The sequence below is a fragment of the Lithobates pipiens genome, unplaced genomic scaffold (genome assembly GCF_037356315.1).
Source record: "Lithobates pipiens isolate NorthernLeopardFrog02 unplaced genomic scaffold, aLitPip1_a1.2 Scaffold_10, whole genome shotgun sequence".
NCBI lineage: Eukaryota > Metazoa > Chordata > Amphibia > Anura > Ranidae > Lithobates > Lithobates pipiens.
In genome coordinates this window covers 45,700,962-45,713,525 of record NW_027507686.1, presented here as the reverse complement: position 1 = coordinate 45,713,525, position 12,564 = coordinate 45,700,962, and the positions used below count along the sequence as shown (strand labels likewise).

At 43.3% G+C, this 12,564-nt stretch overlaps 1 protein-coding gene across 1 annotated transcript in view; it reads right to left on the bottom strand.

The window, feature by feature from the left end:
• Nucleotides 1-1,258: 1,258 nt before the first annotated feature.
• Nucleotides 1,259-12,564, bottom strand: part of CLEC3A (C-type lectin domain family 3 member A) — a 20,459-nt gene continuing 9,153 nt past the window's right edge. The window contains exons 2-3 of the mRNA XM_077454495.1: nt 10,897-10,980; nt 1,259-2,066 (exon numbers count right to left, since the gene is read on the bottom strand). Coding sequence (XP_077310621.1) covers nt 1,678-2,066; nt 10,897-10,980 — 473 coding nt within the window. The 3' untranslated portion in view covers nt 1,259-1,677. The remainder of the gene's footprint in view (nt 2,067-10,896; nt 10,981-12,564) is intronic.

The following is a 12,564-nucleotide window of genomic DNA, read 5'->3' as shown; positions in this document are numbered from 1 at the left end:
ATATTACTACATCGGAGGAGGAAGCGCTGGATTGATGAAAATGGAAATTGCTTTTAATGTATTTATAAAAAGTGCATACTCATTAAGAAGGTAAACCTGTGATGAAGGTATGTGTGTGGATCTAGTTACCCCAGAAAAAAAGGTATTCATTAAAAGAAAAGAAAAACAATAAAATGCATACTCACACAAGTGAAAAGGTTTACAGCACAGCTCTGAAGAAGGGGGTGCGATCCCAAAACGTGTCACCGTGCTTAATGTGAGGTTGCAGATGCACTTGCACTTTCTACCTCATGGCATCCTTCCATTAATATGCTGTGAACCTTTGCACTTTTTTGAGTTTTCATTTTTATTGATTTTCTTTTATTTTAATAAATACCTTTTTGCTTGGGTAATGTAACAAGGGCTTGCACCTTCCCTTCTTTTGTTTTTGTAGTTCCACTGGATACCCCTATCTGAGGAGGGCTGCATCCACCTGGCATTGGACTTAGCCATCCCTCTAAAGAGGACCACAGAGGCCTGAGAGTATTTGGCTGTTTTTTCTTGTTGACACACAGTCCAATAGGTGATCTATCACGTGTTTAGCTATGTTGTAGGGCACATGTGTCAAGCACAAGGCCTGCGGGCCGAATCTGGCCCACAAGGCCATTTCATGTGGCCCTCGCACCCCTCCTGCAGCGGCAGCACCCACCTCATCTTCACCCCACCTTGTCTCAACAGTAGGCAGCAGAGAGGAGGACAGAACACCTCTGCCAGATCCTGTGCTTCTTGATGCAGCCACAGAGAGGCTCATCTCTGCCCCTCCCCCAATCTCAGCAGTCAGCAGCAGAGAGGAGGACAGAACTCATCTTACAGATCCTGTTCCCCTCGCACCTCCTAGTCTCTGCTTCCCCTGGTCCTAGCATTTAGCAGACTCTGGCAACTGACTCCAGCCCTTCCTCTGGTCCTCCTCCAGCCCCTGCGCTTCCTGGTTCTGAGTTCCGCCCCCAGCTTTTTCCCAAGAGCAGTACAAGGTAAGGGGGGGGGGGGGTGCACTGTGATGTAAGGTAGGATGGGAGATTCTTAACTTCTGATTGTGGAGTGGTTCTGACATCTGATGTAAAGGGATGGGGGGGTTCTCTGGGCATCTAGTTTTACAGATACAACTGGCCCTTTGAGGGCAACCATAATGCTAATGCAGCTCCCAATGAAATTGAGTCTGACACCCCTCTTGTAAGGCCTCCCAACGTTCTATGCATTTAGTCTTAAAAATAGGCGGAAATTGCAAATAAATACATCTTTATAGTTTATGTATGAACATATTTTTTGATGTCTTTCATTTTCATTCCATTTTTATACCATCTTGGTTTAATTTGTGTTCTTGATGCTTTTTTATTATTTACGTTTTATTTGTCATAATACAAACCGTAACAACAAAAAAAGTGAATAAAAATTGCAATCCATGTATAAACCATATTAAAAAAATAAAATAAATGCAGGTTAATAAAAACTGTAGCAAGCTGCAGTCTTAAATATGGAAGGGACAGAAAATGAAATTCTAACGATTGTGGGTAAGAAGGCAACAAAGGCATATCTGTATATTTCTTGCTGACTCCTTCCTGCTTTTTAAAAGATGAACCACATTAAAATGGATCACAAATCGCACATTTTGCCCTGACTATAGTTAACCAGATGTGCCCTTTATGGAATAATAAATTCACAGACGTATTTCTTTAAGCTACGACACACTTCATCGACCCACTTTCCTTGGGATGCCTGGGTAAGAAGAGCACAGTTTTTACGCTTGCCTCCATTGGGTGGGCGATCCCAATTAAAATAAGTTATAGCGATGCCATTAACATCCACAAATTTTCCCTCGTTGACCATATCGGTGATGCCCAACCAGAAATCTCCAGCCCCTGGGAGGCTCTTTTTTCCATAGTCACGAAGGGCACTGTTCTCATCCCCGTCTCTAGGTGTTGCCAAAGTTCCCCCTTTGGCTATACAGTCCTCGTTGGCTTCATGGAAGTGCTTGGTTTCTTCAAAGGCTAAGTAGCATTTTTTATGGATCTTCGTACCCCGCAGGCAGACTGCAAATAAAAGCAATTCTTATCAATTATGATTGTATAGGAGGAGGCACTCATAACCTGATATTACATTTTGCTCATAAAATACTCCTGTTAGTACATGGGCTTTTAAATGGGACTTGACGGTGCAACAATCATAAACACTGATGATGAAACGGTATGTGGAGTGTAAATCCCAGCAGCAATTTATCTGATACAATTACCCATGATGCCATTTTTAATCAGATTCAATTGAAGAAGAAACTCCAGTCTTCCTATAATGCAGGATATTTTTTAATGAGGATCTGTTGAAATGATTATGCATTGTCAGTACAAATTTATTTTCCCTACAAAATATTTTTCTGTGCACAACACATTTTCAGGCCCACAGGAACTTGAAAATGTCCAAATTATAAGTATCATCCGATTGTGTGCATTTTTACCATATTTTTATTAATGGAAACTCTGGGGCTGATTTATTGAAGGCAAATACGCTTTTCACTTTCCAAGGGAATTTTTCGCAGAGCTTGGTGAACAAAGGGAACTTTCACTTTTCCAAGAATACCCAATCACGTGCAAGGGGAAAAAAAAAACAATACAGAAATGCACTTTTGCTTACACATGATTGGATCATGTATATCAGGTAAGCATCATTCTTTGCAAAGTGAATTTTCCCTTGCAAGGTTAGCAGTCTATTTTCCTTTAGTAAATCAAACATATAACTAACAAAGTTCCCTCTAGGTCCGCAAAGTCAGTTGCCGTCATCATAAGTGGGCTCTTACATATATCAGAGAATGGCCTGCGAGCCCCTTAAAATAATTTATGAAAAAAATCAAAAAAATAAAATCTAGTTTAGGACTCTAAACCAAACCTACATAGAACTGGGTCTTTGTAAGTACACTCATAACTCTAGACTAATGCTTTGGAAAAATCAACTTTTATTACACATATATTTAATAGCCGGTCACCCCCCCCCCCCCCCATTCAGGCGTCGGGCACCTGAATTACAGCGGCGGGGTATTTTTTTTTTTGAAGCACCTGATTAGAGCCATAGGTAAACAGCAAGTGCCATGCTAGGTGCTTACAGTTCACTCAGCTGTGTTAGGAAAGCAAATTAATATTTGATGTCTCTGTTGTGATACCATCCCATTGACGTGTTGCGAGCGTCATAATAATGAAGGGCCCTCTATGTTCTTTTTTTGTCCAGGTCATGGGCATGCCCTTTTCCAACATGGTGGCCCTTGACTCATTGCCTTGAGACGCAGCCGTTGTAGGGTGGCTCAGCACTATGACTCTCCCGGTGGGTATGCGGCCCTGTAGGGGAAACCGAGCAGTCCTTTGTGTCCTGCTCACGCCCCGTTGTCTTGATGGTAAAGCACTCACTGATGTGATGTGTATTTGCCGTTTTTGGACAACGCGCACGTGCCGATTTGGCGCATACGCACTGCGAGTCCGGTGATGTCAGATGCAATGAGCATCTTGGCCGTCGCCAGGCAGGAGCCCTTCTGTGCACACAAACATATAAATAGAGATGGTGATAGTACTATCACCTCTGTGCCTCTTGGGGATGTGCGGACGGCACAGGCTATCTGGTAGGTTGCCTTTTAAACACCCATGAATGATCTGTACTGTTATTATGCTCCAAAGCTCTATCTTGGCGGTTGCTATTTACTATGCATATATGCTCTGCTTTACCTTCAGGGTGTCTTGTCCATCTCTGTTTTTTTGGGGGGGGGTCTCTATATATATGTCCAGCCTTGATCCTTATACTCCGTACAGGTGTTAACAACCACCACTAACTGTGAAGGTGAGAGAGCCACGTGCAACAAACCTTGTCAATAGCAATATATGCATCATATGACCTCTATATATACAAATATATACTGTATATATATATATATATATATATATATATATATAATATACACATATATATGCACCATGTGGCCGCATGCACTGATTTTTACATCATTATCTTTCTTATAGGTGCTGAGTTTGGGGTGCTTTGAATATCACCCCTCACAAAGCATTAACTGCACTTCCAAGCTAGCTACATATGCTGACACCGCATCATTTTAGTTATATTATATCTATGATATATGTGCATGCATGGCTATGCACGTGTATGTGTGTATATTTATAATTTGTTTGTGCATTTGCCATATATAACACCCATGAAGCTAATATATTTGCCCTTATCCTATAGATATAGTCCTCTCTATAGGGACTATTTTGTCACCCATTGAGCCTGTATAACCGAATACACTCCCTTAGGTATGTAACTCTTTCATTGTTTTATACCTATATAAAGAAACTCTATTCTATTTTACCTTATACTCACAACTCTGGGTGGATGGTTTTTGAGTATATCTGATTACAATCCTTTTTGTTAAATAGACTATTGTCATTTGTATCCTATGCCTCTCAGCGGGCTCCCGTGCCCTCCGAGGTGGGTCATCTTTCCTTGGGCCCCTGGCAATCCGACACCTCTTGGTAAGACAATTGAACATTGGGGGACTCACAACAGAAGCTTTAGTTACAAAAATGCTATTATATGTATACATAAAGTATTCATATCTGTTCAATGTATTTTGTGTGACTAATATGTATTTTCTCTACTTTCATAGTTATGATAATCATCTTTTAATCACCATCTAACTGTAGAAAGCGCCTGAAGAAGCGGCTAATGTAAACCCGCAAAAACATGTAGAGCAACCAATATACAGATGGTATCTAGGTTCTAGATCTGGTGCAACTTTAGAATTTTGCCTTGATTATCACTATTTGTTTTAATCTGTAAATCTGTCATTATATGTATTTTTGTAATAAATTTCTTTAAATATTTTACTTCTGACTGTTTAGCATCAGTTGATATACGGTACCGTTAAAGTACATCATAACCTTTTCCTTCCTACCTATAACTTTTCATCCAGTAAAATATTCAACAGCTATTCCTGGCTTCCTATATGGATCCATCATGGGACTTTATATAGGTCTTTGTTGTATACAGCCATACTTAATTACCTGCACCTATAATTTTCATCCAGTAAAGTCTCTAAGGCCTGATTCACACCTATGCATTTTTAGTGCTTTTTGCATTTTGCAGATTTGCACTACAGTCCATTTACCATGGTTTCTTATGGAACACGTTCTGTAGTGCAAATCTGCAAAATGCAAAAAGCACTAAAAATGCATAAGTGTGAATCAGGCCTAAGATGGGATTCACATCGCGAGCCAGATTTAAAATATCAGCCGGTGTGCAGGAAATGATCAGAGATAAAGCGCCAACCAATTTGATTTCATTTTGTTTGGTTTTGGAAGTGTGGGAAAAGTACCTCTCAGGTTTCTATAGCTATTCATATTGCCGTGTAATGAAAAGGTTTTGGCTGGAGTTGGACTTTAATCTGGGGAAGGATAACAGGTAGTTGAATGTAGCACAGATTAAAAATAAGCCATGAACTGGCACCGCTGGGATCTAGACATGTGAAAAGCCCGCAGACGGCTCATAATCCCTTTTTTTCTTAAGTAAGGCTTCTGAAATGCTATTTTTGGCTTCAAAGCCGTTCTTCCGAGTGAAATTAATATGTTTCATTGGGGAGCCTGACAGAAATGCTTCTGTTCGCACTGAGTAAGGAGATAATCACCATTCATCAGCCTTCAGTACATCAGTAATAAACGTTGAGTAAAAAGAAAACTTGCACTGATAGAAACATAGTGACTATTTCCCTCTAGAAATGCGTATTGCCTGGCTGCCATGTACATTAAGAGGGGTTATTTCTTTCTGAATGACCGAGCTTCAACAAATACACCGATCTGCAGTTCTAACATCATTCTCACTCACTTGCTATGGATCTTGTTCCAGGTCAGTATTTCTAAAGACATTAAAACCAGAGGCAGCCAGGCAACTAGCATGTTCACATAAAGGACAGCAATGGTTCCCCTAAAATTCTCACTCTACCCTGTGCTTCAGCTGGGAGTATAGGAGTGTCACTACGTCAGCTTGAAGCTGAGGGGAGGGGCCACATGCCCCTGCTCCCTAGAACTCTGGAGTTGTTGCCAGTGCTGGGCAGAGGTTGATAGCACTCTGCTCCAATGCCACCGCTTCTGCTGGAGACCCCACATTATCTGCTCTGGCTAACTGTTGGGGAGGGAAGCTGGCTTCCTCCACTCTGACTGTGGATCTGCCACTGGGGAGGGAGGATGACCACCTTTTCTCCCTGGTCCTTGGCCTGCTGCTGGGGAGGTGAAATGGCTTCCTCTCTTCCCTACATCTCTGACAGCCGTGGGGGAGTGAGGACAGTTTTCTTCCCCCCCCCACATTGGACTGCCACTGGACTCCCGGACCTCCGCTGAGGAGGGTGGCCCCTACACTGCTGTTGGGGAGGGAGGATGATTACTTCCACTCCTGGCCTTTGGATCTACCTCTGGGGAGGAAGAACGACCACCTTCTCTCCTGAATTGTGGATCTGCCACTGGGGAGGGAGGGTGACCACCTCCTCTTCCTGGTCCTTGGCCTTCTGCTGGGGAGGGGGAATGGCTTCCTGCCCTCCCTTCATCTCTGACTGCCGCTGGGGAAGAAGAACCACCATCTTTTCAAACTGTACCTTCAAAACTGCTACAGGTGTGGCACAGAGGTCTTGGACCATCTGTCTGGTTACCAGGGCTTCAGTTGGGGACCCCACTCATCTGGCATGGCTAACTGTTTGTTTGGGAGGGAGGCTGGCTTCTTCCACTCCCAGAATGTGGATCTGCCGCTGGGGAGAATGACTACCTCCTCTCATGGACTGTGGATATGCCACTGGGGAGGAAGGATGACCACTTCATATCCCTCGTCCTTGGCCTGCCACTGGGGAGTGGGGATGGTTTCCTCCCTTCCCTTCATCTAGGACTGCCACTGGGGAGGGAGGACAACCAACTCTCTTCTCGGCCTTTGGATCTGCTGCAGGGGAGTCAGGATGGTTTCCTGTCCTCCCTAGTCCTTGAACTCCCGCTGGGGAGATGAACCAGCTGCTCCATCTCCCATACTCTTATCCACTTGCTGGGAAGACATTTCTCTGGTACTGTCTCCAAGGTGCACAGATTCTTGCCAGGGAGGGAAGACTGTTTCCTCCACTCTGGCTGACTGTTGAGGAGGGAGTCCGACCACCTCCTCTCCTGAACTGTGGATCTGCCACTAGGGAAGAAGAACCGCCACCTTCTCACCCTGCGCCTCCGGAACTGCCATGGGAATGGGGCAGATGTCTGAAGCCTTCTGCCTCAATGTCAATTTTTATGCTGGAGGTTCACTGGGTTGCTTCTCCTCAGCACAAAAGTCTATTAATTCCCCAGTCTCTGGAATTTCTGAAAATCCAGGGCACGGCTGGCGGCCCAGTGCCAGTCCTTCAGCAGGTGACTCATAATCCATAACATTCATGGGTGTTGGGGCATATTGTTGAGCTTTGTTGAGCAGTCTTTTATATGCTTGGTCCAGCACCCATTCTTGTGTAACTATAAAGTCCAAGTTGCGTCTCAATCCAAGCTCACTGGAAAATTCCAACTCCCTAAAATCTCGAATGTCCTCCCATCTCCACTCTGCTGCACTACTGAAATGTGGATCCTCCTGGAGCGTCTCAAATATCAATCCCAGGCCACCGTAACCATTGCCTTCTATAGGATCACTGTTCTTCATCCACGGACACACTTGGGTACTGGGTAGCATACTATTGCAGCGCCCGGAAACCATCATCCAGCACCATTTCGGTCTGGACAAGCCATTCCAGCTATGTCATCCATTTCTACTGAGGATGCTCTCTTAGGAATGGTATACACAAAGTCTTACTTCACTTGGAGAGCCTCCACCCAGAGCTCCTGGTGGATCATGTATCTCAATTCCAGTATGTACTGGGCAGAACCAGTCTCTCCATACTGGATGAACTTTTTTTTTGCATTCGTCACTGGAACTTCCCTTCCATGGTGACTGGCTCCTAGAACACTTCTTCTAAATCAACCAACACTGGATTCCTGTTGGTGGTTTGGACTGCTTGTAGGGAGAAAGCAGATCCCACCGCTGCCAATAAAATGTGAAAAAAACATCCATTACCCAGCTTGGGAGCCTCCGTCAAGATATAGCTTCCTCCAGTCTGGACTCAGGAACCAGGTATCGTAGCTGAACACCCAAGAATAGGCGACACTAGCTTAGATGCAAACTGGAAATTGAACTTTATTGGAAACTCTCAAAGAATTTATATACCAAACACAATATCAGGTAGGGCCTGGTCACCTAACATTAACAATACAAACTGTAAACAGGATAATAATTAACGTTGCTAAGGAACAGACAAAACACCCATAAACAATAATCTAATCAAACTGTAAGCTAAATCAACAGAAACACATGACATCCCACAATAGATTGGCAACAAGGCAAAGTGGTCACAATATTAATCACCTCTCCAAGCGTTGAGCAGACAGACAGAAAAAATAGGTGACTCACTTAACAATGGGAATTCGCACCCAGGAGAAACACAATGGGAGAGACATACTTAACAATAAACACATAACAAACAGTGATCCCAACCCACCTTAAACTGGGACAGTCCGGGAACAGTCTTCAAAAGACACAAAAGAGACAAGCTCATACAATGTTCCAGCAGTCTGATACAGTGGAAATAATTTATCTTCATAGATCTTTTAAGGAATATTGTTGATAAATATTTCTGTCCCAAGTGAAGGGGCCTCTCCAACCCATTCTGCATGTGGGCCACCATATGTTGACCATTAACCTGCCCAAAATTAATATTACACCTTTCCATTCCCTCCAGAAGGGAAGCTGTACTGTCCTTATTCAGAGAAATAATCCAAGCCTCGTTCTCAGCATTCATCACATTGTTGTCCATCAGCAGAGAATGATCTGCTCTCTCCATGGGCCATAATCAGTGGATAGGATAATTGCCCCTAGTCCCCTCCAAAAGCCTAGCGACTAAGTCCTGTCTCTGCAAAGTACTAACACTCACTGGTTGAGGGAACATAGAAGAAATTGGAAGGGTCTAGCTAAAACTGCACCAACTAGCCTTAAACAGAAGAGGAGGACAGAGGCAGAAACCAAAATTACAAAGGAAACTGGTTGTAATGGCCCAAAACCGCCACTAGATGTCAACCATCTACAGAACAATTATAACCTGATGCAGTTCAAATGAACACATAAAAAAATACATGAAAGTGCACAGAACACCATACATTATGAAATGGTGACCAATGCACCCCAGCGCACAAGAAACAACACTTGTGCGGTGGGAATGCAACACAGCAGCGCACAGAAGTTGTGGTGTGCTGCAACACAGGTGTGTTGCTTTAATACATTGATGTGCCATTTAAAAAGAATGTAATTGCAACACGTGAGTGTGAACCCAACTCTGATATATTTTGTTTCACATTTTTTGCCTTTAAAGAAGTAAAGAGGAACTCCAGTAAAAAAATTTTTTATCCAATGTGCAAGTATAACAATAATAAAACCATACATATACCAAGAAATACTAATAAAAAAACATGAAAATAAAGGGCAACTTTGAACTTGGTAGTCGCATTACTGTCTCTGTCTTGCACTGGTCTGATTTAAATTAATTCTGATTGGTTATATGGCTGCCTTTGCCTTTGTACGCTGTAGTATGCCTGAGTGAACAAGGCCTAAAAGTCAAGTGTGACCACACCTTGTCTTCTTCCTGAGCCTCCCTATTGGTCATGTTATAAGACCAGGATGGTCACTTGGGAGGGGCTAGTTACTATAAGCATATACTATAACTTTAGCTGCCTATATCTCAGGATCCAGGCTTGGATATAGGCAGCTGAAGTCATGTCTTGTTTTTATGATAAGATATGGGCAATTGCCATTCTAGAGTATGAAGGGACTGGGATCTTTGACCTCTCTCCTTGCCATCATGATATACCGGGCCTAGATCACTCTTCACTATGCACAAACAGGAAAACTGATAAAGACATTTTGCATTACCAACAGTGGCTTTATTCGTGGCTTGTGGTAAAATTAAGATGTATCTATATGCCTAATGTACTGACCTAGCCACTGTGGAAACTGCTAACAACTGGCCACAAGAGTGGTATACTTGCTTGTGTATGTTCTATACATATATGATAGAGCTTGGCTGTATCCTCCTTTCTTGATGAAGCGGGCTGTGACCCGTGAAACGCGCCAAAGTCACACCTAGCAACTCATCACCCACTCACAGCAGGGATGATGAGAAAATTACCTAACAGTATAATATATTTTTATTTGGAATGTTTCTTTCAGTCTTTTCATTGTCTATATGAATTTTAACGTTTGTATAATAAACATTTGATATTTTTTACAATGTTTTAATAGTACCGTTAAAACCCTCAGGGGTACTTGTGTAAGACTTTTTCCTTGGATGTGGTGCAATGGGGGTTATTTATGAAAAGGAAAATCCACTTTGCACTGCAAGTGCACTTGGAAGTGCAGTCGCTTTAAATCTGAGTGGTAGATCTGAACTGAGTGGAAGCTCTGCTGATTTTATCATCCAGTCATGTGCAAGCTAAAATTGTGTTTTTTTATTTTCCTTGCATGTCCCCCTCGGATCTACAGAGACTTTACTTCCAAGTGCACTTGCAGTGCAAAGTGGATTTTCCTTTAGTAAATAATCCCCTTTGTGTCATACACTTAGAAGGTCCCCTTTGAGGTTTCCTTCCTCCCACTTTTTATACTTACCGTATCTTCAGATATGCTAATTGCTGTGATGTTTTTATGAAAAAAATAATCATCTTTGCTAATGATTAAATTAACATACAAACATTATTTTAAACCATTATTATCAATACGTTTTGGAGAATGAGATATTATATTTACCTGTTTGTAAAGCCTGCATTTCCTTTAATGAGTTCACTTCCCGCCACAACTTTTCAATCTGTGTCTTCGAGTCTCCATCCTTTTCTTATAGTAAAAAAATAATACAAGGTTATTACAAATGCATAACTAAAATCATCAAGTAAAATGTTATATTATATTATACAGGCTTTTGTAATCATGGAAAAGGCACAGGTACTCCCCCCTTCTTAACCACTTTTCTATGCCCCTTACCCACCTCCTAGAACCATGTGTCCCCCTTGTACACCTGGATAGGAGAGCGGAATGTAGAATGTAGCGGAATGTAGAGGAACCGATCCCTCTATGTAGCCACAGAATGCTCGCTGCTCCTTCTCTCCCTCCTGGAGACATTTAGCGGCTGCAGGAGGGAAATGATGGGTATTGGTTTCTCTACATGCCACTCCCGCTGCCTTCCTATCCCTGTCATGCTGCCCTATGCCCGTGTGCTTCCCTGCCTGCAGCACTGCCTGGTTTCCTCCTCCCACCACCCGCCGGCTGCTGCAGGAGATCTGTCAGGATGGAGAGCAGTTAAAGGGGCCAGTAAATGTGCCATTCACCGGCCCCTTACTTGTCTTAATAAATAGAGTCAGTGACAGGTACCGATCACTGACTTTTTTTTTTTTTTTGTAACTATGTTTACTATGCTTTCGTTTATGAATGAATGGGAAGCTCTGTACAGAGCCATTCCTGTTCATTCATTCTGTGCAGCTGAATCATTCTGTCTTCAGTTCCTTTCTCTGTCTCAAAAGTGAGAAATCAGGGGTCTGTTCAGATCTCTGATATGTCACCAAAGAAAATATGTAAAAAATTATTAAAAAAGAAAATTGAAAAAAAAAATAATACAACAAAAATAAAAAACTACCGACACCAGTGGCGGAACTACCAGGGTCACAATGGTCTCACTTGCAAATGGGGTCTGGCATTCCAACACCATGGGGGGACCCCAAGATGGCAGGTAGGTGGCCCGCTGCAGGACCATAATAAAGGGTCCCACAATGGGAGCAAAGGGCCCCGGAATTAGTGGGACGGTCCCGGCTGGGGCCCTTCATGGTTTGTTGCAACGAGGCCCTGAAGGTTCTAGTTACGCCTCTGCCAGTACCCCTTGCTACCTACATTTAGTGCTGGAGGTGTTCCCCTTTGTGCCCACTGAAAAAATCCTTGTGTGCGTTTATATATCTATATATATATATATATATATACAGTGGGTATCAGTGGCGGCTGGTGCTCACTATTTTGGGGGGGGGGGGCGCAATCAACACTCACCCCCCCGCAGGAGACGGACGGCGGGTCATCTAGAACTACCTTTCCCTCCCTGCGGGAGATAGCTGGTGGGTCACCCAAAACTGTTCAGCCCCCCTAAGACTCCCTGGCCAATAGGGGCTTCCTGATTGGCCAGGAGGAGAATGAGGAAGAAAAGCGAATATTCATTCGCTAGTGTCCCAGAACTGTGTGGGATTGGAGCGCAGTGTTTTGAAGCCTATTAGAACCTCTGGCTCTAATCACGTGTTTCAAACCCCCCCCCCCCATTGGAATCCATACATCCGGCTCCCTTTATGTAGATCAGAGGATCAGGGGGTCGGACACATGTATGGGGAGGCGGCTCCCGTGCACCCTTACTGAACGGGCTACCACTAGTGTGTATAGAAGCAA